Source organism: Eimeria necatrix, genomic scaffold (genome assembly GCF_000499385.1).
Source record: "Eimeria necatrix Houghton genomic scaffold, Enh_scaff288, whole genome shotgun sequence".
In the NCBI taxonomy this organism is placed as follows: Eukaryota; Apicomplexa; class Conoidasida; order Eucoccidiorida; family Eimeriidae; genus Eimeria; species Eimeria necatrix.
In genome coordinates, this window is record NW_013653428.1 from 1 (window position 1) to 26,842 (window position 26,842).

The 26,842-nt window shown below is 58.1% G+C and overlaps 3 protein-coding genes across 4 annotated transcripts; 2 read left to right on the forward strand and 1 right to left on the reverse strand.

The window, feature by feature from the left end:
* Nucleotides 1-1,489: 1,489 nt before the first annotated feature.
* ENH_00039150 (hypothetical protein) lies at nt 1,490-9,265 on the forward strand (the record flags this gene model as incomplete). Of its 2 annotated transcripts, XM_013580642.1 has the most annotated exons (4): nt 1,490-2,533; nt 2,878-3,038; nt 3,380-3,446; nt 3,816-8,516. In XM_013580642.1, the coding sequence occupies 4 exons, from the start codon at nt 1,490-1,492 to the stop codon at nt 8,514-8,516; spliced, it is 5,973 nt and encodes a 1,990-aa protein (XP_013436096.1). The 2 variants fall into 2 exon arrangements, with proteins under 2 accessions (XP_013436096.1, XP_013436097.1); XM_013580643.1 differs by lacking the exons at nt 1,490-2,533; nt 2,878-3,038; nt 3,380-3,446 and adding exons at nt 8,665-8,816; nt 9,054-9,265 and having other exon boundaries at nt 3,759-8,497.
* Nucleotides 9,266-11,808: 2,543 nt separating this feature from the next.
* Nucleotides 11,809-13,435, forward strand: ENH_00039160 (hypothetical protein; the record flags this gene model as incomplete). The annotated part of the gene is made up of 4 exons (XM_013580644.1): nt 11,809-11,837; nt 12,337-12,395; nt 12,614-12,796; nt 13,254-13,435. The coding sequence occupies 4 exons, from the start codon at nt 11,809-11,811 to the stop codon at nt 13,433-13,435; spliced, it is 453 nt and encodes a 150-aa protein (XP_013436098.1).
* A 2,286-nt stretch (nt 13,436-15,721) lies between these two features.
* On the reverse strand, nt 15,722-26,629 carry ENH_00039170 (hypothetical protein, conserved; the record flags this gene model as incomplete). Its single annotated transcript, XM_013580645.1, has 8 exons — nt 15,722-15,843; nt 16,095-16,368; nt 16,494-19,620; nt 19,823-20,631; nt 20,917-20,999; nt 21,475-21,698; nt 22,421-22,580; nt 23,140-26,629. 8 exons carry the CDS (start codon nt 26,627-26,629, stop codon nt 15,722-15,724), a joined length of 8,289 nt encoding a protein of 2,762 aa, XP_013436099.1.
* Between the last annotated feature and the right edge of the window lie 213 nt (nt 26,630-26,842).

A 26,842-nucleotide genomic window follows, 5' to 3' on the forward strand; every position in this document is an offset into this window, starting at 1 on the left:
TGCAGCAGCAGCAGCAGCAGCAGCAGCAGCAGCAGCAGCAGCAGCAGCAGCAGCAGCAGCGGGCGGCGCCGGCGGACTGCCCGCCGCCGTGGCCGCGGAGCGACAGCCCGGGCGCGGGCGAGAGGCCCGCAGCCGCCAGCAGCAGCAGCAGCAGCAGCAGCAGCAGCAGCAGCAGCAGCAGCAGCGGCGGCGCGGCGCGCTGCAGCAAGCGGGCGCGGCGGGGGGCCCTCTACTCCGAGGGCGATCTGCTGCGGTGGTTCCTCGACGTGCCTTCGCCTCCAGATGATTATCCTTTTTCGATTTTCTCTTTCGTGAGAGCAGCAGGAGGGGGCATAGGCTGGGCGCGGGGCCTCTACGGCAAAATGGCAGCAGAAGAGGCTTTGCTGCAGCAGCGCCCGCCCCCCCCAGCAGCAGCAGCAGCAGCAGCAGCAGCAGCAGCGGCGGCGGCGGGGGCAGGGGCGGAGGGGGCAGGCAAGACGCCTGCGCCGCAGGCTCTCCTTCCTGCTGCTGCTGCTGCTGCAGCAAAGGCGCCCGCTGCTGCTGCTGATTCGGCTTCTCAGGAAGCAGCTGCGGCTGCAGGGGAAGCAGCCGCAGACCCAGCAGCAGCACCCGAAGCAGCAGCAGCTGTGGGACCAGCAGCAGCAGCAGCTGCGGCGCTTCCTGCAGCAGCAGCAGCTGCTGCAGGACAGGCTGCCGACGCTTTGGAGGGCAGGGGAGTTCAAAGAGGCGCAGCTGAGGCTGCGCCAGCAGCAGCAGATGCAGCAGCAGCAAGTGCAACAGCAGCAGCAGACGCAGCAGCAGAAGCAGCAGATGCAGCAATGGCAGCGCCGCCAGAGGATGGGGGACGGCCTGCAGGGCTTCTGCGGGCCGCGTCTTTCCCCGAAGCGGAGCAGCAGCAGCAGCAGCAGCAGCAGCAGCGGCTGCCGGTGGCTCCCCCGCGGAAGCAGCAGCAGGAGCCACCGCCCGTTCCTGCTGCTGCTGCTGCTGCTGCTGCTGCTGCTGCTGGGCCCCCCGCTGTGGTATTAGACAGAGGCATAAGTGCTGTTAGTTCTGCAGCAATTGGGAAGTTTGCAGGAGAGTGGTTTGGCCCCACAACAGCATCTGCTGCTATCAAGCTGCTTGTGGAGTCTTCGCCCTTCACCGCGGTAAGCTGCAGCAGCAGCAGCTGCAGCTGCTGCTGCGGCAGCAGCTGCAGCAGCAGCTATGCACTGCTTAATGAGCGCAGCAGCGGGAGCTGGCACAACGAGTGCTGTGGGGGTGGCAGTCTAGGGCTTGCTGCTGTTGCTGTTATTTCTGCTGCTGTTGCTGTCGCTGCTGCTGCTGCATCCGCTTCTGGTTCTGCTGCTGCGCTTGCTGGACCTTGTTTTTCGTAGCCGTGGAGACCTAGGGTGTTGCGTTGCGCTGCTGCTGCTGCTGCTGCTGCTGCTGCTGCTGCTGCTGCTGCTGCTTTCAGGGAGAAGTGTACGTGTACCTGGACACTGACGGCCTAATGGATGCAAAGGAAATCGACCGGCAGTGTCGATTGCCTTCGACAGTGCCATCTGCTGCTGCAGCAGCAAGGCGCCACCAGCACCTGCGGCAGCAGCAGCAGCAGCAGCAGCAGCAAAAGCAGCAGCAGAAGGCCCCCTGCGCTGACGACGACTGGGAGGAGGTCCCCTCGGCGTCCTTCTCCCCCGCCGATGAACACAGCAGCAGCGGCGGCAGCGAGAGCCCCAGCAGCAGCAGCAGCAGCAGCAGCGAGTTCAATGGAAAGACAAGGAGCGAGGAGGAGTTCGGCCCTGGCTGCTGCGAGGAGTCCGGCAGCCCCAGCCCGACTTCAGCAGCAGCAGCAGCAGCAGCAGCAGCAGCAGCGGGGCCCACGGCAGCAGCAGCAGGTTCAACAAGAACAGCAGAAGCCGAGGCTGGGGAGGAGGACCCTTTCAAGGCGCCTGCGTCGCCGCGGTGGGCGAGCGATAGGAACAGCAGCAGCAGCAGCAGCAGCAGCAGCAGCGGCAGCAGCAGCAACCGCTCAGCTGGCGACACCTCCAGTAGGAGAAGTTTGACGGTCGATTTTTTATCGGGTCGGGGAATCCCTGCAGCAGCTGCCTCGCCGAGCCCTGCTGCAGCAGCAGCGGGCGCTCCCGCTGCAGCAGCAGCCCCCGCTGCAGCAGCAGCAGCAGCAGCAGCAGCAGCAGCAGCGAGCCCGAGCGGCTGCGCCCCGCGCGCGTCCACTCCGCAGGCGTTCCCGCGCGGCGCCGCGAGCTTTGCCGCGCCCGCGAGCAGCAGCCGCAGCAGCAGCAGCCGCCGCAGCAGCAGCAGCAGCAGCAGCAGCAGCAGCAGCAGCGGGGAGTGGGTGCGGGGCTGTTTGCTGCTGTTTCCCCTCAAGGTCAGCAGCGGCGAAGGCATCCACGAAGGCTACGTGAGGCCCCTCGTGGCTTATATGTCGCTGCCGTGGTCTTTGGGGATGATAGCTGGCCGTGGGCAGCAGGCCTTTTTCTGCATAGGATACCAGGGCGACTGCATGCTTTACCTCGACCCCCACTCCAGGATCCAGGTGCTGCTGCTGCTGCTGCTGCTGCGGGGGGAGGGGTGGGTGGACGGGGCGCAGCGGGGAGGGGAACGGGCGGGAAGCGTGGCTTTTGGGTGGTGGTTTCGATTCCACAGAGCGTACTGATTTCGCTAGCGAGCTGCTGCTGCTGCTGCTGCTGCTGCTGCTGCTGCTGCTGCTGGTGTTTGTGGCTGCAGTCGCCTGCGTTGGAGCTGGGTTTTGCGACGCAAATGTCTCTCTTTGGCAGCAAGCCGTGGAAGCAAGGCCTGGGCCACTTGAATGCTTCTTTTGCGTTGGCTTTTTATGTGGGGTCTCCGCTGCAGCTGCTGCTGCTGCAGCAGGAGCTGCAGCGGATAGAGCAGCAGCACCCCTCCTGCTGGCTGCTGTCTGCGGGGAAGCCGCACTCCCAGCTGAAGCCGCCGAAGCGCCCGAAGCCCCCGAGACACCGGCGACACCCGCAGCAGCAGCAGCAGCAGCAGCAGCAGCAGCAGCAAACGGCTTGCGAAGCCAAGTATGCCTCTCGTGGCGGCCGCTGAGTGGCAGCTGCCCAGACAGACCCGCAGACTGCTGCGCAGGCCGCCGCTGCTGCTGCTGCTGCTGCTGCTACTGCTGCGCAGCAGGGGCCCCACACTTGTTTGCATGCACTGTGGGGTGTTTTTGGGGCTTTTTGCCCCGGGGTTTGCTGCTGCTTTTGGGGCTTCTTCGAGTGTCTTTAAAACTCCTTCTTTGTCTTTAAAAAGTCCTTTCCAGCTGCCCTTGCGCGCCTCGCTGCTGCTGCAAAACAGCTTGCTGCTGCTGCTTTGTTTCCTAAAGACTAGCAGCTTGAGTTTGTGTCTTGCTGCTGCGGCTTAGTTCCCTTTCCAAGCCAGAGAGGGCGGCGCCCACGGCGGCAGCAGCAGCCAGGAGCCAACAGCCAAAGGTGAGAAGCACATGCGAATCCAGATAGCTAGCTAGCTAGCTAGCTGGCTAGCTGGCTAGCTAGCTAGCTAGCTGGCTAGCTAGCTAGCTGGTTAGCTGGCTAGGCAGACGGCAAGGTGGACAGGCAGGTAGACAGCCAGCAAGCTAGGTAGCTCGCCTGCTATCTAGCCAGCTTGGTAGCTAGGAGGGAGGGAGCCAGCTGGACAGCTAGCTAGGCAGCTAGCTAGGCAGCTAGCTAGCTAGCTAGCCAGACAGGCAGCTAGCCGGGCAGGCACGCAGGTGATAGCTAGCTAACTGGCAGCTGCAGCGGGGGATGTACAGCGAATTGGCTGTCAGTGGGGTGTTTGTACTGCTGCTTTTGTGGCTGCAGTTGCAGATCCCACTGCAGCAGGGACCGGCTTCGCCGCAGCAGCAGCAGCCGGAGCTGCAGCAGGAGCAGCAAGACAGCGAGCAGCAGCAGCAAAAGAGAAGCTGCTTGAGCCTGGCGGTGCCCTCTTGTGTGCAGCCGCTGTGCCGGGCGACGGACTTTCCCTCTTCGAACGAGTCGTGGCTGTTTGCCCCGCAGCAGCAGCAGGAGCAGCAGCAGCAAGAGCAGCAGGAGCCGCAGCAGCAGCAGCAGCAGCAGCAGCAGGAGCAGCAGGAGCAGCAGCAGGAGGAGTACCGCGGGGGCCTCAGGAGGCACATGTGCCTCACCATTCCCTCCTCCCCGCTGGACACTCCGCAGTCTTCTGAGGGCTTCGTGCTGCTGCAGACAAGAGGACAAATCAGCAGCAACCAAACTTCTCCAAGACAAACAGATTTGCTGACAGAAAGAACTTTGGCTTGTTTGCTGCAGGTGTCGCCGCAGGAGTGGGCGCAGCTGCTGCAGCCCCGCAGGGCCATAGAGTGCGGCGCCTACGCGCTGCCTGCTGCAGCAGCGGACGGCTGCTGCAGCAGCGGCAGCAGCAGCAGCAGCAGCTGCAGGACGCGCAGGGGCAGCAGCTGCAGCAGCTGCAGCAGCTGCAGCACGCTCCAGTTTGCTTCTCCTCGCCCGCCATCTTCAGCTGACGTTTTATATACTGACGAATTCGTCTCAGTGCCTTCCCCGCCTCTCAGCAGCTCGAGGCGCTTTCTGCTGCCCCCGGCCCCTGCTGCTGCTGCTGCTGCTGCTGCACCACTGCAGCAGCAGCACCCCCACCAAATGCAGCTCATGATCCTGCCCCAGCAGCAAACGCTGCTCCAGCGAATGCAGAAAGAATGCACTGAACTGCCGCCACCTCTGAGCAGCAGCAGCAGCAGCAGCGGCAACCACTCGGGTTCCGCCGAGCAGCAGAAGCAGCAGCAGCAGCGAGACAAGCAGCAGCAGCAGCAGCAGCAGCAGCAACAGCAACAGCCATTGCAGGAGCCGCAGCACCCCAGCGGCGCTGCCGGGATGCTTCGCTCCCTATTCTCGCTCTCCTTCCGTGGCTATTCCAAAGGAACGCCTGTTGCAGCTGTCTTTCCCGCTGCAGTCAAAGAGCCAACAAGCAGCAGCAGCAGCAGCAGCAGCAGCAGCAGCAGCAGCAGCAGCAGCAGCAGCCGGCAGGAAGCAGAAGCTGCCTTGTCCCCTCGCAGCAAACAACAGCTTGATGTTCCTTCAACGAGTGCTGTCACTCCAGAAGAGCCTCAGGGGGCCTGCTGCTCTCCGTCGAAAGCGCAGCAGGGCCGTGTCTCAGGCAAGACGCAGCAGCAACAGCAACAGCAGCAGCAGCAGCAGCAGCAGCAGCAGGTGGCTTCCCCCATGTCTGGTGATGTATTTGCTGCTGCGACGGGGCCTGGGCACAAGACTGGAGTAGCAGCACTTGGAGGAGCCCCGAGCCCAGCAACAGGACTTGAGGCTGCAGCAGCTGTTGCTGCGGCAGAGCCAGCAGAAGCTGCTGCTGCCGCAGCAGCAGCAGCAGCAGCAACTGCTGCAGCGGCGACAATCCCTGAAAAGCAGACCTACAGGACTGTGCGCCCCCTTTCCAGCAGCACTGTTGAGGAGCAGCTGCAGCAACTCGAAGACCTGCAGCAGCAGCTGGAGCTCAAAATGAGTGTGCGGCAGCAGCAGCTGCTGCGGCAGCAGCGGCAGGGCCGCGCGGTTGCAGAGCAGCAGCAGCTGCAGCAGGGCGAGGGTCTGCTGCATCCTGCCGAGATGGGTTTTCAGGCGCACAGCGCTCCCGCCGCGACGGCAACAGCAGCAGCAGCAGCAGCAGCAGCAACAGCAGCAGCAGAATTTTCTTCTTTTGGGGCATATATGCCAGAGGAGGGATTTGCAGGCCCCCGCTGCTGGCGCTCAATGAAAGCAGCTGCAGAAGCAGCAGAAGCAAGTTTCGAGGCAGAGTCCCCATTGTGTCTCACTACGACCGCCCCAGCAGCAGCAGCAGCAGCAGCAGCAGCAGCAGCAGCAGCAGCCCCGCTCTGCAGCAGCTCCGAGACCCCTGCTGCACCTGCCCGCAGCAGGCGGCAGCAGCGCAGAGCCACAGACCACCGGCAGCACCGCTTGGAGCCTTATAGAGAAGGTGTGGGGCGGCCGCTTAGGTTAGCAGCAGCAGCAGCAGCAGCAGCAAGAAACCAGGGTAGGGCCTCGCTGTGGGTAGACCTTGTGGGGCCCCCCGGGGGGCCCCCGGGGGGGCCCCCGGGGGGGCCCCCCGGGGGGCCCCGCTGGGGGCCCCCTGAGGGGGCCCCTGGGGGCCCCGGCAGTTGCGGGCCCGCGGGGCCCGAAAGGAGAGAGGAACTGTCTTGGGCGCTGGCAGTGCTGCCGAGCCAGGAGCAGGAGATGCTGGCAGCTGCTGCTGCAGTTTCTGCTGCTGCTGCTGCTGCTGATGACGGGGGACGGCGCGAGGCTGCTGCTGCAGCTGCTCTGAGTGAAGGCAGCGAGAGCACCAGCAGCAGCAGCTGCAGCTGCAGCACATTCAGCAGCCCCTGGGTTGAGGCTGTGCCTTCCGCCCCGGGCTGGACCTCAAGCGACAGCAGCTGGATGGAACTGCAGCAGCAGCAGCAGCAGCAGCAGCAGCAACGGCAGTGCCTGCAGCAACAAGGCACGAAGCACGAGCAGCACAGCGGCCAGCGCTACCTGTTCGAACACAAGCATCGGGAGAAGCAGCTGCTGCTGCAGCAGCCCTGCCAAGAGCGTCCAGAGCAGCAGCGTGCACGGCAGCAAGAAGCAGAGCAGCAGCAGCAGCAGCAGCAGCAGCAGCCAAAACGACACCACAGTGAGAGGCTGCAGAGCTGCAGCAAGGAAGTCTCTCTCCTGCATGCTTCGCAACAGCAGCAGCAGTATCAGCACAACCTGGAGAAGCAACAGCAGCGGCTGCAGCTGCAGCAGCGGCAGCTAGGGAACCACAGAGTTTCAATTTCCAGCAAATATGAACAGCTGGCTCAGCAGCAGCAGCAGCAGCAGCAGCAGCCGGAGGTGGAGCAGCAGCAGCAGGACTGCTACGTTGAAGTGTCTCCGGTAGAGGTGCACCCGTTGCACTACAGAACCACGGAAGCTGCAGCAGCAGCAGCGAGAGCTGCAGCAGCAGCAACAGTGGCAACAGCAGCGAGAGCAGCAACGAGCCGCTTCGCCCAGCTGGCGTCGCACACGATAAGATGCGGCAGCAGCAACAGCAGCAGCGGCAACAACGCCAGCAGCAGCAGCAGCAGCAGCAGCAGCAGCAGCAACAGATGGAACATCAAGGGCCTCCAGCTGTCAGGTATACAACAGAGCTTCTCGGGCCCTGCTCGCTGCAGCTGCAGCAGGCGACTCGGCCGCACTGACGCGGAAAGCGACAGCAGCAGCAGCAGCAGCAGCCACAGAAACTCCTGCTGCTGCTGCTGCTGCTGCACACCGCGCTGCACAGACAGCGGGCGGCGCCAGCGCTCCGCAGTCGCATCAGCAGCAAGATTTGAGGGGTCTTTCCACTACTGGGGAGCAGCAGCAGGAACAGCAGCAGCAGCAGCAGCAGCAGCAGCAGGTGCTACTGCAGGAGATGGCGCGTCCCCAGCTTTCCACCGCCGTAGAAGAGCTGCATGCAGTAGCAGCAGCAGCAACAGTGACAGCAGCAGCAGCAGTAGCGGCGGCAGCAGCAACAGCAGCAGGGAGGCCTCTCTAGGCCATTCTTGGGGCCACAGCTGGGGGCCAAAAGTAGCTTCAGGTCAGTTTGACATGAAAAGCAGAGCAAGGAAGAAGCAGCAGCAGCAGCAGCAGCAGCAGCAACAACAAATGGACAGACGCTGCAGCAGCAGGCTGAGTCAGGCCAGGATTTGGGGGCCCCGAGAGGAGGGCCTCCGAGGGAAGCGCGGCGGCATTTTTTGGCAGCAGCAGCAGCAGCAGCAGGAGCTGCAAGAGCAGCTGGAGGTGGAACGGGAGGAGCAGCTACAGCTCCTGCAGCAGGAAACGCAGCAGCAGCAGCAGCAGCAGCAGCAGCATGTTCGTAGGCAGCAGCACTTAGTCTCGTGCTCCCATCTCATTGTTGCTGCTGGAGCGGAAGCAGACCTGGCTGAGGCTGCTTCAAAGGTGGGCCTTAGCCCGTGGGGTGAAGGCAACGCTGCTGCTGCTGCTGCTGCTGCTGCTGCTGCTGCTGCTGCTTCTGAAGATGAGTCAGCGGCCGTAGACCCCGTTCCAGTGTTCCCCAGCGCTCGGCCGCAGCAGCAGTATCACCATCATTATCAGCAGCAGCAGCTGCTGCAGCAGAAGCAGCAGCGAGTCTTTGCTGCTGCTGGCGCAGCTGCTGCTGCGCAACCTCCCACAGAGGGCAGCAGCTTGCTGCAGAAGCAGCAGCAGCTCTCGGCCCCACTGACTAGGGGCTCCTCCACAGTAAGGGGAAGCAACAGCTGCAGCACGATGAATATGCTGTCATCTGCTTCGCTGAGCAGCAGCAGCAGCACTGAGAGCAGCAGCAGCAGCGTCAGCAGCAACGAAAGATGCGCCATGACTCCTGCTGCTTCTCTAGGGTCGTCCCCCGCAGCTGCAGCGCAGGCACGGCCAGCAGCCTCCGCACCGGCTGCTGCTGCTGCTGCTGCTGCTGCTGCTGCTGCTGCTGCTGCTGAGGGGTCGCCTGCTGCCTCGCTGTGGGGCCTCTTCTTATGAGGGGCCAGCACATTTGCTGCAAAGCAAGAAGGCAAAATAAATCTCATTGAATTCAAAAGCATTCATCTGTTGCAAGCATGGAAGTGTAGATTGCTGCAGTTCTGGCTGCTGCTGCTGCTGCCTGCGCTGCTGCGTGGGCTTTATACAGTGGGGTATTCTTGCTGCCCTTTGCAGGCGCCCAGCAGCAGAAGCAGTATCAGCAGCAGCAGCTGCAGCTGCAGCAGCAGCAGCAGCAACTGACACTGGTAGCAGCAGCGCAGTTGCCTGCAGCCGCGCAGAGCCTTGAGCGGAAGGCGGAAGGTGCTGCTGCTGCTGCTGCATTGGATGTCCGTTTTTGTTTATTCTTTGTGTCTTTTTCAAGATTTTTGTCTTAATCTGCTTCTGCATTATTTTATTTACACTTTCTCATTTATGTTGCTGCCAGCAGCAAGGGTGTGTATGCCTCATGCCTTTCTTTGCTGCCTCGCAAACCCCACACTTTAATTAAATAGGAATGCATGCAGCAGCAGCTTTGCTGCTATTCCCTGGAGTGTACAGACAGCCGCTGCGCAGCAGCGCAGCAGAGGGAGTTACTGGGGCGGCCCCAGAAAGCTGCAGCACCCCGAAAGCAGCAGCAGCTGCTCCTGCAGCAGCCGCTGCTGCTGCTGCAGCAGCAGCAACTGCTGCTGCTGCTGGCTCTGCTGCAGCTCTCCATTTTCTTTTCTTTCCAGAGAGGTGGCTTTGCTAGCCACGACCTGCGCTTTCTTTAGGTGCATGCATGGCTATGCATTTATATCTAAATATGCATCATAAAGTGTATAATATATAAACTGTACATAGTCTAAATAACATACACATATTATTTTAAAAGTATATTTATATATATATCATGTAATATATATATATTATATTATATATGTATATACATATACATATGCGATATATATCATGTTATATATATATATATCTATATATAATAAACACATATGCATATGCGACCAACACAGGGGTTTTATGAATAGGTAGTTGAACACGAACAGCAAATGGCATAAATATAAATAAATTAATACCAAATAATTAAATAAAAATAAATAATAAAAATAATAATAATTACATAAATAAATAGTTGGGTCTATTATATTCACTGACATCAAAACGCATGCAAGTGAAGAGGCCCTTTGGCCCCGCTTGCCTTCTCAGGCAAACAGAAGCAGCAGCTGAGCTGCGCAATAGGCGCAGTGCTCAACGACTTGGTCCTGCTGCTGCTGCTGCTGCTGCTGCTGCTGTTGCTGCTGCTGCTGTTCCTGCTGCTGACGCCTCAGCGCCCAACTTTATTATCAGGATTAGCTAAGCTCCTGAAGAGAGAACTTTAGGGGTGCCAGGCGTGGCAGAATTGCTGCGGGTTTGCTGCTGCTGCAGCTGCTTCTCCGAAGCAGCAGCAGAGCAGCAACTCTGCAGCTGCTTCAGCTGCATTTTAGGGCTGCAGTTGCTGCTGCTGCTGCTGCTGCTGGACCCATACTGTTCTATTTAGTATTGTAGCGTAATAGTGGCAATATTTATCGAAGTTATAAATAAATTTAAATAAATTTATTTATACAATGTTTGATCTAGCCAGCTGGTTTGGAAACAATAGCAGCATTTGATTTGTTTTGCAATTCTGGTTTAAAATACATTTCATTCGCCATATTTACATTTTAAAAGTTTTATGCTTTTCGTATTTTTCAACATTTTCATCATATGAAGAAAATCCAAAATTGAATTCTATATACTTCTTATAAAAGTGCAGTCTTTAAACGGAAACCTGCTGCTGCTGGGACTGCTGCTGCTGCTGCTGCTGCTGCTGCTCTTTCTGTTGCCTCTATTGTGGGCAATTGGACCAGTGGTCCACAGCAGCAATTTCATGGCAATTATTGCAGCAGCAAAAGCTCTGCGCCGCTGTCTTGTTGCCCACAGCACACAGTGCATAGCCCTAGCTTAGCTAATAAGGAATTCGCAGCTGGCTAGCTAGCTATGAATTAGCCAGCAATCAGGGGTGAGGATACGCAGCGGGAGCTGTGGCTAGCTAACTCGCTAGCTAGCTAGCTAGCTATTTGACTGGCTAGCTAGCGGCTTACCAAACACCCGCGCCAGTTTTCTTGCTGCCTGGCTAGCCACAGCTAGCCCCAGGGCTGGCCGTGGCTAGCTAGCTGCGGGCAGCCTCGCGGCAGCTCGGGCGCAGCTAGCTAAGTGCTGCTACTAAGGACGAAGAGCTAAAGTTAGGCCACGAAAATGGCCGTTGCAGACTTGCTGCAGCAGCGAGGGAGATGAAGAGCAGCACTTGCTGTTGCTGTGGCTGCAGCTGCTGCGCGGTGCCTGCAGAGAGCCAGGGGCCTTTACTGCAGTTCTATCGGCGCACTTGTCTTTGAATAAAGCTTTAATTTGCCTAAATGTATGAAAATGATAATTTGGAATACCTCAAGACCAGAAAGGAGGGCCAAAACTGCCCCAGGCAGCTAGCTAGCTGCCCAGGGGGGCTAGGCGTGGCTAGCCATGGCTAGCTGTGGCTAGCTGTGATTAGCTGTGGCTAGCTGTGGCTAGCCGTGGCTATCTGCGGCTAACTGCGGCTAGCTGTGGCTAGCTGTGGCTAGCTGTGGCTAGCCGTGGCTAGCTGTGGCTAACTGTGGCTAGCTGTGGCTAGCCACGCAATGGCGCAGCTCTGGGCGGCCAAGTTGCCCGAGCGCCAGCCTGGGGTTCCTGCAGCGCCCCCAAACATTCAAAGACAAACAGCCACAGTAGCTGCTGCTGCTGCTGCTGCTGCTGCTGCTGCTGCTGCTGCTGGCTTCAGCAGCAGCAGATGTGTGTGTCTGCCCAGGCCCTCAGTCTCTGATTTGCTGCCAAAAGCATCTCGGTTTCTGAATTGTGAGAAGTGCGTATGGGCTGCTGTGCATGCTGCTGCTGCTGCTGCTGCTGCTGCTGCTGAGCAGCAGCAGCAGCAGCAGCAGTTTTTGCGCAGCAGCAGCAGCAGTTTTTGCGCAGCAGCAGCTCCACGAACAGCCACAAAGGCAGCAGCACTCACCTCAGTAAGTGCTCTGCCGCCGCAGCTGCGGGGCTGAAGGAAAAAGCTGCTCCATAAGTTCTTTTGAGTGTCTCACGAGGGCCCTGAGGAATTCAAAGTAAACAAATCCAGCTACTAGACCCTCAAAAAGGGTTTAGGGTTTAGCGAAGACAGGGGCGCCGAACTCGCGGCCTAGGATTTTGCTGCTAGGGTTTAGGGTTTAGGGTTTAGGGTTTAGGGTTTAGGGTTTACAGCCGTAGGGAATTCGTGGAGGCGAGGATGCAGCCAGGATGGTCATGGCTCTTGCGGTGAGTGGCTTGAACAACAACCTGCAGTTCCTCCCAGACACACAACAAACACTATGTCTTTAATGCTTCAAGCTAGCTAGCTAGACAGCTAGCTACCTAGCTACCTAGCTACCTAGCTAGCTAGCTAGCCAACTGGCTAGGCAACTTAGCTGGCTTGCTGGCTAGCTAGCTATCTATCTAGCTGCCGCAGATAACCGGCTAGCTAGCTAGCTAGCCAGGTAGCTAGCTGGTGTAGCTGGCTGGCTGGCTAGCCTGCTAGATAGCTACCTAACTGCCCTAGCTAGCTAGCTAGCCAGCTAGCTGCCCTAGCAAGTTAGCTAGCCAGGTAGCTAGCTAGCTGGTTGGCTGGCTAGTTTGAGTTTGCAGTGCACGGCGGGACCCCCGCAGCTCCCGTCCCTGCGCAGCCGCGTCTCAGTTGCGGGTTTATTCTGAAAGCCTCTAGGGTTTCTGGAGTGAGGGTTTAGGGTTTAGGGTTTAGGGTTTAGGGTTTGTGGTGCAGCGCGGGTGCCTCAAAAGTGACGCTGCAGCAGCTAAATGACGGGCCTTTACTGTCTCAGAGTCTGTCATTTCATCTTTGATTGAAACTGTTGGCCGCTGCTCTGCTTTCCACTCCCCTGGCCGCCGGCAGCAGTAGTCTTCCAGCAGCAGCTGCAGTTCCTGAGGACTCAGCGCAATTCAAAAGCTGCAGCTTCTCCAGCACTTGGAAATTAAAAAATGCAATTAAATGCACAAGACTCTTGAACTGAGTCAGGGGCGTGGCCTGCTGCGAGATGCAGCAGCAGCAGCAAAAACAGCAGCAGCAGCAGCAGCCACAACAGCAGCTGCAGCAGCCAAAACAGCAACACGCCAGCAGCAGCCAAACTACCATCTGCAGCAATCCAAGCAGCAGCAGCAGCAGCAGCAGAAGCAGCAGCAGCAGCAGCAGCAAGAGAGTGGGGGCTGGGACTCTGGGGCGGACCGTGAGGGTCTCGGGCTGTGCATGTTCCTTGCGCATGAAGAACTCCACCTGCACTTTGGCGTGGGGCGGCTTGCGGCTGTCGTTCGATATTGCCTTGTGCTTCAATAGCCGCACAGGAACTTCCATCTGCAGCAGCAGCAGCAGCAGCAGCGGCAGCAGCAGCAGCAGCAGTGGCAGCAGCGGGAACACAAGCAAAGCGTCAGTGTAGTGGCGCCAGTAGTGGCACTGTCAGAAAGAGACCTGCCAATGGCAATGGCACAGCAATGGAGGCACCAGCAGCAGTTTCAGCAGCAGCAGCAGCTGCTGCTGCTGCTGCTGCAGCTGATGCAAAGAAGAGCATGGGGTGCATACCTCTGTGCCATCTTCTCCGACCTCGAAGATGCACGCATGTAGGCCAACGGCAACGCATCTCGCTCTGTAGAGGACCAGCGTTCCTGCTGCTGCTGCTGCTGCTGCAGTTGTTGGCGCTTTACCTGCTGAGGCTGCAGCCGCGAGCGCCGAGGGAAGTGCAGCAGCAGGAAGAGAAGCAGCAGCAGCAGAAGACAGCGACAGTGCTGCTGCAGAGTCTACTGCAGCAGGGAGGGCCTCCTTCACAGACACAATATCTCCCACGTCAAATGGGTGCAGAAATCCCATATAATGGGCTTCTTCCCACAGCTCCTTGAGCCGGCCAACTGCAATTTCAGACAACAGCAGCAGCAGACACAAATATAAAAACGCATGCAAGTTTCTGGAAAGCACATGGGACACTTTAGTGCAAAAAACAGCCCCAAAAAAGGCACATTCCAAATGAGTAAATTTGAATTGCGGAGTGCATGCCTTTCTGCCCCTCCAGATAGGTAATGAACTTGAATTTAAAATAAACTTAATTGTCATTATTGTTATTATCTTCGAATATAGACTGCCTATAGATAATGGAATTGAGTATGAATTGCCTGAAGCTAATTTACTTGAATATGAAATGCCTGTTGTGGCTGCGCTTGAGTATGAACTGCCCTGTTAAATGCACTTGCAAGTGAAGCGCATGCATTTATTCTATTTGAATGTTAATTGTGTATGATTAATTATATATAATAATTTTATATAAATATGACTGGAGCCGAATATAAAGTGCGAATGGGCAAAAGAATGAAAGTGAACTGCCTCTGGCGACTTCGCCTGAATATGAACTGCCAATTTTCAAAGCACTTGGATATGCGTTGCTTTTGGTCCTTTTTTTGAATTTAAATTAAATATTGCCAATATAATTGAATGTGAACTGCTTGTGGTTATTTCCTGAAAACAAATGGCCTCTGGCGACTGGACTTGGCTGAGTTTCGAGGTGAAATGCCTTTCTTCTATTTGCTTGAACATGAACTGCTTATGTTACTTTGCTAGAACATGAATTGCAAATGAACAATTCAACATTCATGAATTGTGAAAGGCAATACAAGTGAATATGAGCAGCAGAGGCTTAGTGAGCTTGAACAAGAGCTGCAGATGGTGAATTACCTCAGAAAAAGCTATAAGCTTAAATATTCAAAATGGTTTCCTTTCTTTACTTATTACTGCTAATTCTCTTCAATGTGAAAATGCACAAAATTACTTTGTTTGAATCTGAACTGCACATAGCTGCTAAGCTCGAATATAAGTTGCAAGCAGCTAATTTACTGAGTAGCAGCAGCAAATAATAAGTGCTTTTTGAACTAAGTGACAGGAGGTTGCTGCACTTGACTAAGAGCTGCAAATAGTCATTTTGCTGAATATGAACTTCGGGTGGTTAAAGCAATTGAAATTGAACAGCATCTAAGAATTTAATTTATATATTTAATTATTATTTTCTGTTGGCTGCTTCATTTGGACTTGAGCTGCAGCCACAGTGTTTGAACTTGAACTAAAGACTGGCTTGAAGGCGCAATTCGAAACAGCGTGGGTCTACTGAGGAAATGAAAGCTCCACACGCAGTGTTTGCTAATGTGCATGCAAAGAGAAGAAACAAATGGCGAAAAAGACTAAATCTGATTAAATCTGCTTCCTTGTGCAGCACTCGCAGAAAGACAGACTACCCCTAAGCCAGCTAAGAAAGCAGCAGCAGCAGCAGCAGCAGCAGCAGCAGCAGCAGCAGCAGCAGCAGTAGCAGCAGCAGCAGCAGCAGGCCCGCAGCGCCCGCGACCCCCTCATTTATCCTTCTAGATTCTATCAAGAGGCCTTGGAAACTAGCTGCTGAGGAGGGATGTGGACTGAGCTGCTTCTGCTGCAGCAGCAAGCCAGGCATCGTTGGGAAGCTGTTGCAGCGCAGTGCATGCGCATGCAGCAGGTGTACGTACACCGCAGACCCCACAAAGACACTCACGCGATACTGCAAAGCCCACGAGAAACAAAACCCCCAAAGCCAGGGCCAGCCACTGCAGGAAAGTCAACTGCGAAAGTCCCAAAGCCAAGACCAGCCCCAGAGGCGCAGCAAGCCCCAGCAGCACGAGACTTGTCTTCCGCAGGATCGTCTCATTCAGCTGCCACGCACACGCAAACCCTAAACCCTAAACCCTAAACCCTAAACCCTAGCCCCTAAACCCGAAACCCGGAACCCCAAGCCCGACACCTGGTTCCCAAAACCCTAAACCCGATATTCTAAACCGAAACCCTAAACCCTAAACGCTAAACCCTACGAGATTCGAAGGCAGCAGCGCTGCTGCCCAGGCGCAGGCCCAGCAGCAGCTCCAAACCCTTAGCTTTTCCAAACCCTAAAACCCTAAACCCGTAAAAGCTCTTGCAGTATATTGCCTCTCGGGGCCCGACTCTGTGAAAAGAGCCTTAAAGTCTGTCTTTCAAATCAATTAAAAGGAATTAAATGAATTAATTGAATTAAACAAATGGTTTGAATTAAATTGATTTCTTGAATTAAATTATTTAATTAAATTAATTAATTTAATTAAATTAATTTAAACTGTCAACTTGCCCTCGCAGCGTGCCGCAGCTTCAGCTGCTCTCTGTAGGCGTCCATAAGGCCACAGACGAATTCGCCGCGGGTTATAAAGTCAGGGTCTGCGGGGCCCACAGCCACCAAAAACCCTAAACCCTAAACCCTAAACCCTAAACCCTAAACCCTAAACCTTCGGCCGCAAGCCCCACAGAACGCAGGCTACCCGCCGGAGAGCCAGACAACTAACTAAGGCAGTTGCGCAGCTACAAGCAGCAGCAGCAGCTGCTGCTGCGGCACAGCTGGCATGCACGCAGTGACCAGAAAAAACGCAGGGCTAGCAGCAACAGCAGCAGCAGCAGCAACAGCAGCAGCAGCAGCAGCAGCAGCAAGTGGTTCTTACTAGCCCTTTCAAATGAGCGGAAAAAGAGGGTTGCATCATCGTGTCTCAAAAAATATAAGAAATGGTCCAACGTGAGCGCATTCTGTTGCATCCCGTATCTGCCGTCGGCGCTTGCTTCTTGCTGCTGCAGCAGCTGCAGCTGCTGCTGCAGCTGCTGCTGCTGCTGCTGCTGCGTGTCTCCAGACGCAGTGCTGCAGTCCCTCTGACTGCTCCCCACAGGCTCGCCACGCCAAAGAGGAGGTCCCAGAGTCAGCCGCCTCTGAGGTTCCGCTCGCTGCACCAAAAAGACACACTTATTGAGTTTAGCCATGCATGCAGCAGCAACAGCAGCAGCAGTAGCAGCAGCAGCAGCAGCAGCAGCAGCAGCGGAAAGCGCTCGCAGCCGAAGTGCTAACTTACTCCCTGAATCGCTTCACAGACAAACTGCCGATCTGCGCGCCGCCTTCGCCGAAGTTTATCTCTGCTGGGTCTGGCCGCCCCTGCTGCTGCTGCTGCTGGTGCAGCTGGTGCTGCTGCTGCTGCTGCTGCTGCTGCTGGTGCTGCAGCACCTCCCCCTCCGTCTGACTGCTTCTTCTCCTGAGGACATAGGAGACTGGGGTCACAGCAACAGGCTTCCCCAGAGGGCTGGCCCCAGAGCTCGTTGCAGCCGTAGCTGCTGCAGCTGCTGCTGTTGTTGCGGTTGCTGTTGCTTCTGCTGCTGCTGCTGTAGCAGCTGCTGCGCTGCCTGCGCCGCCGCCGGCGGGTCCTGCTGGAGACAGCAGCAAAATGGGTCCTGGCGTCTACGAAGAGAGTGCTGTTGGGGCTTTGCTGCACGTCGGAGGTTCCTCGCGGCGTCCGCTGCCGCTGCTGCTGCTGCTGCTGCTGCAGCAGCAGCTGCTGCTGCTGCAGAGAAACCCCCACCTCTGTGCCTCTAGAGGCCACTTCTTCCTCCCCCAGGGGCCTCTCCACAGCAGAATAGGAGCTGTTGTTTGGCTGCAGCGCCTCTGAAGTTTGCTGCTCTGAAGAGCGGAAGAAGACAGGCTCAGAAGGGGGCCCCCAGCTGGGGGCAGCGCCCAGGGGGCCCCCATGGGGGCCCCCCTGGGGGCCCCCCTGGGGCCCCCCAGGGGGGCCCCTGAGGGCCCCCCCAGCAGCCAAAGTGTTCATGCCTGCGCTCTCTAGCCTTTCAGGATTGAAGGTGAAGAGCCGCGAGGAGTTGCTGCCGCTGGTGGCGTGGTTTGGGGTGTCTTTGCTGCTGCTGCGCTGCTGCTGCTGCTGCTGCGCAGCGAGAGGGTCCGCTGCTGCTGCAGCAAAAGGCAAAAAGCCCTGGGCCGAGGGCCTCCCCACGCTGCCCTGGGGTGACAGAGTCTCGCGAGCAAGATCTGCTTCTGCTGCTGTTTTAAAAAGAGCAGCAGCAGTTGGCAGCGCGAAGTAATTTGAGCTGCCGATTTGTTCGCTGCCCTGCAGCACGGAGGCCCCGGCGCCTTGCTGCCAGTCTTCCCCTGAGGACCTCCCGGCCAGCTGCGTCTGCTGCTGCTGTTGCTGCTGTTGCTGCTGCTGCTGCTGCAGCAGGCGGGCACTCCGAAGGCGCAGCTGCTCCTGCTGCTGCTGCAGCTGCTGCAGCTGCTGCAGCAACTGACCTTCCGGTGCACCTGGCACTTGCGAGTAGACGGAAGCCTCAGAGCTCTGCAGGTCTTGACTCGCCTTCTGGCTCTGCGCAGCAGCAAGCTGCTGCTGCTGCTGCTCGTGCTCTTGCCGCCGCAGCATCTGCTGCTGCTGCAAGTGCTGTTGCCGCCGTTGCTGCAAGTGCGGTTGCATTTGCAGCGGCTGCGCCTGCTGCTGCTGCTGCAGCAGCTGCTGCTGCTGCTGCGTGTGGGTGACTTCTCCGTACGCGCTGCTGCTGGGCTCTATCCTCCACTGCTGCGTCTCTGTCCTGCCGCTGTCTGCTGCAGCAGCAGCAGCAGAAGTCTCCAGCTCGACGTCTGAGGCTCTTGGCGCTGCAGAAGCTGCTGAGAACTGCGGAGTTGGCGGCGGGAGCTGCAGCTCAGCTGGAGACCGGTCTGCTGCTGCTGCTGCTGCTGCTGCTGCTGCTGCTCTGTGCGGGGGCTCCCAGGTCAGCGCCTCCGAGTGCAGCAAAGGGTATCTGCTGCTGCTGTTGCGGCTGCTGCTGCTTCGCAGGTACCTCTCCTCGCCTCTCCAGTCATCCCCTTGGGAGGCTGCGTTGCTGCTGTAGCGGCGGTAAGACGCGGGAAAGGGGCCCCCCGGGGGGCCCCCCAGGGGGCCCCTGTCGCTCCAGCTCCCCGGAGAATGCCCCTGGAAGCTTGGCCTGCGCTGGGAAGGAGTTGCTGCTGCTGGAGCTGCTGCAGGAGCTGTTGCTGCTTCTCGGCTGAGGAAGCTGTGCGCCGAAGCGGAGGGCAGCAGCACGACAGGCTCGCCCTGCTGCTGCTGCTGCTGCTGCTGCTGGGGGGCGCTGGAGGAGCCCGGGATCGATCCCGATCCCGATCCCAGGCCCCCCAACTGCAGCACGCGGTGAAAGTCCAGCAGCTCTTGAAACAGCTGCGTCCCATACAGCAGCACATCTATGGGGGAGTGCAGCTGCTGCACTTCTCCACCAACAACAACTTGTGCTTTTGCTGCTGCCAGCAGGTGCAGCATCTGCAGCGCCTTGTGGGGCCTCACGGCGCTGCTGCCGAAGCTCCCGTTGCTCGTGCTGCTGCTGCTGCTGCTGCTGTTCGTGCTGCTGAAAATCGCCGTGCTCTGCCCCCCCGAGTCCTCCAGCCCCGTCCCGCTGCTGGGGGCCCCCCTGCTGCTGGGGGCCCCTGGCCTCTCCTGAGGGTCTTCAGCAGCAGCAGCAGCAGCTAGCAGCCTGCGGTTGCTGCTGCGGATGTGGGGAGAAGCAGCAAACGGCTCAGCGCCCAGGGGGGCCCCCCGAGGGGGCCCCCTTGGGTACTGAGCTGCTCCATTCCACGAAGGCCGCCTTCGGGGAGGGGCCCCCCTGGGGGATCCTGAGGAAGAATAGAAGGAGGAGTGCTGCAGCGCGGGCTGCAGCAGCCGGACAGTCCCATTGCCGACTCGGCTTTGCTGCTGCTGCTGCTGCTGCTGCTGCTGCTGCTGCTGCTGCTGCTGCTGCCCGCGGTGCGCAGGAGCAGCTTGCACTGCAGCAGGAAGGCTAGCTCTGACTGGGCAGCTTCTGCTTCTTTTTCCATCACTGCTGCTGCTGCTTCTGCTGCTGCTGTTGCCGTTGCTGCTGCTGCTGCTGCTGCTGCTACTAGTCCTGAGCCGCAGGCCCTCCAGCCCTTCCAAAGACACCGTGGAAGCACATTCCCCTGTGGGGTCACTAAAGTCATTTGGGGGGCACAAGGGGATGCCTAAAGGGGCTGTGTGCTGAGTTGTGGGGTTTTGCTGCGTCTCTCGGTCGCAGTAGCTGCTGCTGCTGCTGCTGCTGCTGCGCCTGCTGCTGCTGCTGCAGCTACTTCCATCATTGTTTTGCGGCAGGCAGCGATGGGCAAGAGGCAGAGGCTCGGCCGAGGCACGCGCCTCTCTATTGTCGCTACACAAGCAGCAACTGTGGCGGCAGCCGCAGCTGCTGCTGCTGCTGCTGCTGCTGCTGCTGCCCGAGCAGCTGCTGCTGCAGAACGACGCGCTGCTGCTGGCCGGCGAAGAACAGGCCAGCAGCAGACTGGGGGCGCCATGGACTCCAGTGATTTGCCAAGAGTTGTTTGGGGCTTCGGATGCAATGCACGCGATCATACTGGGTAGGTGCAGGTAGCTGCAGAAACTGCTGCTGCTGCTGCTGCTGCTGCTGCTGCTGCTGCTGCTGCTGGCCTCTGGGTTCAGGAGGGTGCTGCAGCGGCACAACGAAGGAGGGCCTCCGCGTCTTTGACTTCTGTGTCAGAGTTTGCTGCTCCTGCCGCCAGTGCTGCAGCAGTTTCTTGTGCAGCATGCTTGCTGCAAGCCCTGCGGGGGCCCCCTGGGGCCCACTGGCGGGCAGCTGCAGCAGCACCACTGGCTGCTGCTGCTGCTGCTGCCTGGGACTGCTGCTGTCCTGCTGCAGCACGGCTCTTGGGGACTGCTGCAGAATTGCTGCCGGCGAGACAGCAGCAGCAACGGACGAGGTCCCGCCGTCTGCGAGAGTCACCGGAATGAGAATTTGCTGCTGCTGCTGCTGCTGCTGCTGCTTGTCCTCCAGTGTGCTGCTTTTGTCCTTATTGTTTGCTGCAGCTGCTGCTGCATCACTCAGCAGCTCCGGCAGCGCGTCAAAGCTGAAAGCAGCAAAAGGGGGAGGAGGGAAAAGGGGGGCATCAGGCTTGAGTTTTTTTGCTTCTTTTTTTTCTTCTTTTTCGGTCTTGGGGGCCCCCCGGGGGCCCCCCTTGGGGGCCCCCTTGGGGGCCCCCTGGGGGCCCCCCTTCGAGGCCTCTGAGGGCCTCGCAAGGGCCCCTCCAGAAAGCAAATTCAATCTCCGAAAGGCACAAAGACAAAGACAAGTTGCTGCAATCTGTGGGGCCCGAGAAGCAGCAAGCCGCAGCCGCAGCCAGCCCAGCAGCAGGTGCCGCAGCGTTGCCTGAAGCCAGCGCAGCAGCAGCGAGGGTTTAGGGTTTAGGGTTTAGGGTTTAGGGTTTGGGGCTTGGGGTTTAGGGTTTGGAGCGCAAAGCCAACGGCCAAGAAGCAGCTGCCGGGGTGGCTGGGGTGATTCTGCGAATGGCGGAAGCGCAGGGCTTTCCGAGTTTAGGGTTTAGGGTTTAGGGTTTAGGGTTTAGGGTTTGCTTGCTTCAGCAGCAAAGATGATGCAGAGCTGGAGGACGAAGGCAATCCATTTTGCTGCTGCTGCTTCTCCGGCGGAAAGGACTTGGGCATATTTGGCAAAAAAGAGAAGCTGGCAAAGCAGCCATGCTGCGCTGCAGCCCAGCAGCAAACTCAGCCCGGGATGCACTGCGAGCAGCAGCAAGCAGCAGCAAGCAGCAGCAAGCAGCAGCAAGCAGCAGAGAGCAGCGCCAGTTGCATGCGTTTGTGGGGCCTTTGCATGCGCTTCCGGTGTACGCACAGCCGAGGGACACTCCCGCAGCAGCAAACCCAAGCGCCCGCAGCAGCAGCAGCAGCAGCAGCAGCAGCAGCAGCGAAGGCCCGCGTCAAAGGCCGCAGAGCCAACACGCAACAAAGACAAGGGACCAAAGAGCAGCAGCAGCAGCGGCAGCCACAGAGAGCCGAGCAGCAGCGGCAGCGCCCGCAGCATTAGCAGCAGCAGCATCAGCAAGAGCGTCAACCGCATTAGCATCAGCCCAACCCATTAGTACCAGCAGCAGCAGCAGCAGCAGCAGCAGCAGCAGCAGCAGCAGCAACAGCAGCAGCAGCAGCAGCAGCAGCAGCAGCAGCAGCAGCAGCAGCAGCAGCAGCAGGAGGGCCTCACAGGCGGGCTGGAACGCGTGCATTCTGGCCAGGCCTGCGGGGTCTTTGCGCGCTTTGGCGTGCTGCAGCGACAGCAGCACTTCGCCGAGGCCCCAGGGCAGCACCAAAAGGCAAAGGCCGAAGCAGGCGAAAGAGAGCCACCGCTGTGACCACTGGTCATCTTCAGTTTCGGCGAAGGCCAGCTGCCAGACCAGCCAACTCGCGGACACCAAAAAGGCCACGAGCCTGCGGAAAAAGCCACTTCTTCAGGACTATTTGGACTCAAAACACTTCTTTTCACTTCTATTTTAGGAATGGTTTCATTTAAATATATATTTAATTCATTTTTTTGCATAAATGTTGACATCTGTATGCATGCGAGTGCAGCCATTGGTGGGGTGTATGTGCAGGTGCAGTGCATGTGAATGTGCAGAAAGATGAAAAGAATTAATTTAAATGAAGTTTTGAAGTTTCAATGTCAAATAAATTCAATTATTTGGTTAATTAATAATTAAATAAATATATTTATTATTTTAAACACAAATCAGGCTTTTTTTGATTTGAAAAGACACAAAGACCAGTTTAAAGTCCTCAATCTTCAAGAAAACAGAAGTGATTTAAATGATTTATTTTTAACGATAAGAAATACAATTTATCAGAAACTGGAGATTAAAAAAATAAAACTAAAAGTTTATTTTTTTGTTTATTTAAAAACAATTCTCCTTTACAGAAATGCCCAAAAGTTTAGAAAAATGAAAAAGCGAAAATGTTCTCGAAGTTGATATTCTGGAAATCAAGAAATTTGCAAATTTGCATTTTCATGAATATCTCTAAAAGACTTTTCGATTAAAAAGGAAATTAAAATAGATTAAATAAATTAATAAAATGAATAAAATGAATAAAATGAATAAAATGAGTAAAATGAAATAACAAATTAATTAAAATGATTTTCTAATTAAAAGTCTCACCAAATTGAAGCCATAGTCCACTTCAACACTGCTTTGATTGTTTTGCTTCTTTTGCTGCCGCTTGCTGCTGCTGCTAAACTCTCAGGCACCAGCCGCCGCTGCAGCAGCTGCAGCAGCGCCTGCGGGTCTTCAATTGGCTTGCGGCAGTCGCACAGCTCCTCTGCAGCAGCAGCAGCAGCAGCAGCAGCAGAATCAGCAGCAGCATCACACACAGCATTGGCAGATGCAGCAGCAGCAGCAGCAGCAGCAGGTGCAAGAGCAGACGCAGCAGCAGACGTGCACGCAGAAACAGCAGCGCCAGCACACACAGCAGCAGGAGCAGCAGCAGACGCAGCAGCAGACACAGCAGCAGCAGGAACTATTATTCCGGACACAGCTGCAGCTAAATATGAATTCTTCTTTTTGCTGCACTGCAGCAAAGAGCCCAGCTAAATTGAAAAAAGCAAATGCACTATTTTCCGTGCAGTGCAGGAGCCCTTGTCCTTGAGCTGCCTCTGTAGCAGCAGCAGCAGCTGCTGCTGCTGCTGCTGCTACTGCTGCTGCTGCTGCTGCTGCCTAGTTACTGCCTAGGCTGCTGCAACTAAGCTACGTCAGTCCTTGTCCTACGAAACTTCGTGTCGGCAACAATACAGGTGACGGTCCCACCCCACAATCAGCAGCAGCAGCAGCAGCAGCAGCAGCAGCAGCAGCAGCAGCAGCAGCAGCAGCGTTTGGCTCACCATCCTGCAGGGACCAGGCGATCTCGCCCGCAGTCTCTGTGTGTCCCTGCCTCTTGGCTGTGCTGCTTGCTGCAGCAGCAGCAGCAGCAGCAGATTCCTGCAGCCGCATGACACTGGCTGTGTCTGGGGGAGGTGCAGCAAACAGCACATGCAGTTTGCTGCTGGGGGGCCCCCCTCTTGCTGCTAGGGGCCCCCTTTGAGGGTCCAGAGAAGCAACTGCAGCACGGGCCCCTGCCAAAACGGAATCTGCTGCTGCTAATGCTGCTAGAGTGTGGTCATTTAAATAGCTGCGCTGCTCATTGACTTGCTGCTGCTGCTGCAGGAAGCTCGTGCGCTGCGCCTCCAGCTGCTGCTGCTGCAGCCGGGCAGCTGCTTCCAGCGCGTTGCTCAGCTGCTGCTGCTGCCGCTCCTGCTGCTGCTGCAGCTGCTCCCGCTGCCGAGCCACAAGCTCCTCCTGCCTGTCCAGCTGCTGCTGCCGTATTCGAATGGCTGTAGTGAGCTGCTGCTGCTGCAGCAGCTGCTGCTGCTGTGTCAGTTGCTGCTGCTCTGCCAGCTGCTGAGATATTGCGTACACTTGCTCGGCGATGCTGTCAAGAGCAGCAGCAGCAGCATCAGCAGGGCCCCCGGCTCTGCTGCTGCGGCGCAAGGACAGCTGCTGCTGCTGCTGCTGCTGCTGCTGCAGTGAGGGATCCCCATAAGACACTATGGGCTCAGAGTCTCTGGGCGTAAAGGGGTCGCCCCGGATTGTAGCTGCTGAGGCCTGCTGCCACGCCCGCTGCTGCTGCTGCTGCTGCTGCTGCTGCTGCAGCCGGCTGCTACGCTGCTGCTCAGAAGCCTCCTCTTCTGCTGCCTGGATGTACAGCTGCTGCGTAAAAGAAGAAGGCTCTTCAACTTGCTGCTGCAGCGGAATTGGCTCTGCAGCAAAAGCCCCCGCGTCTCCGTCTGCTGCTTCTGCAGGCAGCAGCAGCTGCTGCTGTGTCAGTTGCTGCTGCTGCGGCGAGCCGAGCAACGCCGGCAGCTGCTGCCGCTGCAGCAGCTGCTGCTCGTGCTGCTGCAGCTGCTGCTGCTGGTGCAGCAAAGCTAACTCAATGCGCCGCAGCTCTTCTTCTCTCATCACCTGTCGCAGCTTTTCTTGCAGCTCTTGCGCGCGCCCAGTCGGTTGCTGCTGCTGCTGCTGCTGCTGCGGCAGCTGCTGCATCGACTGCTGCAGCTGCTGCTGGTATCTAGCTGGCGCAGTAGCCGTGGCTCTGGGCATCATCGGAAGGCGCTGCTGCTGCTGCTGTTGCTGCTGCAGCCTCTGTTGCGGCTGCTGCGGCTGCGGCTGCAGGAAGGGCTGCTGAAGGAATGGCCTCTGCTGCATTTGCTGTTGCATTTGCTGCTGCTGCAGATGCTGCCGCAGCAGCTGCTGCTGCAGCTGCTGCACTTGTTCTGGCTGCAGCTGGTGCTGGTTCTGCAGCAAAGTATTGCCTATGAGATGAGGGCGAGATGAGCGCCTAGGCGGTCTGCCTACAGACTGTCTAAGTTTCTGCTGCTGCTGCTGCTGCTGCTGCTGCTGCTGCTGTAGCGGTTGCTGCTGCAGCAGCTGCTGCTGTTGCAGCTGCTGTTGGGATAGCTGTTGCTGCGGCAGCGGTGGCAGCAGCAGCGGCTGCTGCTGCTGCTGCTGCTGCAGCAAAGGCGACACTGACCGGAGATCAGCAAGCGCTGCATGCACTAGAGCTTCTGCTTGCTCAGCTACTGCAGCAGCTGCTTCTGCATCTGCTGCTGCTGCTGCTGCTGCTTGCCCCTGTGCTGCTAGTGCGGGGCCCCTTTGTGCTGCTGCTGCTGCGGCGGCCCTGCGAGCTTCTGATGCTGCAGTTGCTGCAACAGCAGCCTCGACTCCAGCTGCTGCTTCTGCAGCAACTGCAGCAGCACTTTGTGCTGTTGCTGCATCTTGCTGCGCTTGCTGCGCCGCAAGCTCCCCATCTTCCAGCTCTGCAGCAACAGCAGCAGCAGCAGCAGCTGCTGCTGCTGCTGCGGCTGCAGAAGCCTCAGAATCATTTGCTGATCGAAGAGCTGCTGCTGAACTCAATGAGGTCCTGTCTCTGGGAGTCTGTATCACACTTTGCTGCTGCTGCTGCTGCTGCAGCAAGAGCTGCTGCTGCAGCAACTGGTGTTGGTCGTCCTGTATCTGTTCTTCTGGATCTTGCTGCAGGGCCGGCTGCTGCTGCTGCTGCTGCTGCCCATACGACAGTTGCTGCTCCTGCAAGCGCTGCAGCAGCTGCTGCTCCTCCTCCCCGTGCTGCTGCTGCTGCAGTAGTTGCTGCTGCGCTTGCTGCAGCGCAGCAGATTGCTGCTCTCCGAAAGACACGAAGCTTGGCGCTCCCTGTCGCAGCAGCAAAGGCCTAGACTGCTGCAGACCCCACAGCTGCCGCTGCCGCTGCCGCTGCTGCTGCTGCTGCTGCTGCTGCTGCTGCAGCTGTGGGTACGCCGCTGGGGCGCTGGCAACACTTGGCGGCGTCAGCTGCGCCTCTCCTCCATCTGCTGCTGCTGCTGCTGCTGCTGCTGCTGCAGCCTGAAGAGACATGGGGGCCCCCTGGGGGCCCCCTACAAGGGGCCCCAAAGAGGCCCTCGAGCGGCCCCGAAGCGAGGCCCTAGGGTACCCTTGTGCGGTGGCCATAGGAGAAGTCTCAGCAGCAGCAGCAGCAGCAGCAGCAGCAGCAGCAGGAGCTGAAGCAGGAGAAAAGGCCGCGCGCAGGGGGGCCCCATTGGGGGGCCCCTGCAGCAGCTGAGGGCCTTCTGTGTCTGAAGCAATTGCTGCTGCTTCTGCATCACTTTCTCCCCCAAGAACGAAGACTTCAGGTGCATGCATGGGTGCTGCTGCTGCTGCTGCTGCTGCTGCTGCTGCGTCTGCTGCTGCTGCTGAGGGAAAGGCAGCAGTGCCTATGCTAGGGACTGAGCTGGCGGCCCCGGGGCTGCCATAGAAGAAGTCGCTGGGGTCTCTGCTTCGAGAGCTGCCCATCTGCTGCTGCTGCTGTTGCTGCTGCAGCTGCTGCTGCAGCTGCTGCTGCTGCAGCTGCTGCTGCAGCAGCTGCTGCTGCAGCAGCTGCTGGTGGCCAACTTCTGTGGCGCCGCTGCTGGGGCCTCCCATGGGAAGCGGCAGCAAATCGCTCACCCTGGGATCCGTGGGGGCCCCGCTGCTGCTGCTGCTGAAGCCCTGCGGCAGCAGCAAAGGGGTTCTCGTAGCTGCTGCTGCGCTGCTCACAAGACCCTGCTGCTGCTGCTGCTGCTGCTGCTGCTGCTCCTCGCCTGCTGCTGCGTAGAGGCCCGCGGGAGGCGTGGATAAGCCTGAGTAGTTGGAAGCAAAAGTTCCAGCAGCAGAGACAGAAGGGGGGGCCCCCAAGGTGTGCAGGGGGCCCCCCAGATTGCTGAGGGGGGGCCCCCCTAAGGAGTTTTCTGAGGCCCCATTGGCTGTGGTGAAGCTGTAGAACTGTTCCCCTTCTTCGGGCTCCATGTGCTGCTGCTGCTGCTGCTGCTGCTGCTGCTGCTGCTGCTGCTGCTGCAGACCCTGTGGGGCCCCCGGCGCTGCTGCGTGTGTGTGGTGAGCAGCAGAGGACAGAAGCAGCAGCAAATCATGTTTCAGCTGGATGCGGGCAACTCAGCAGCAGCAAGTGCTGCGCTGCTGCACGGGTTTGCTGCTGCTTGCTGCAGCTGCTCGGGGGCCCCT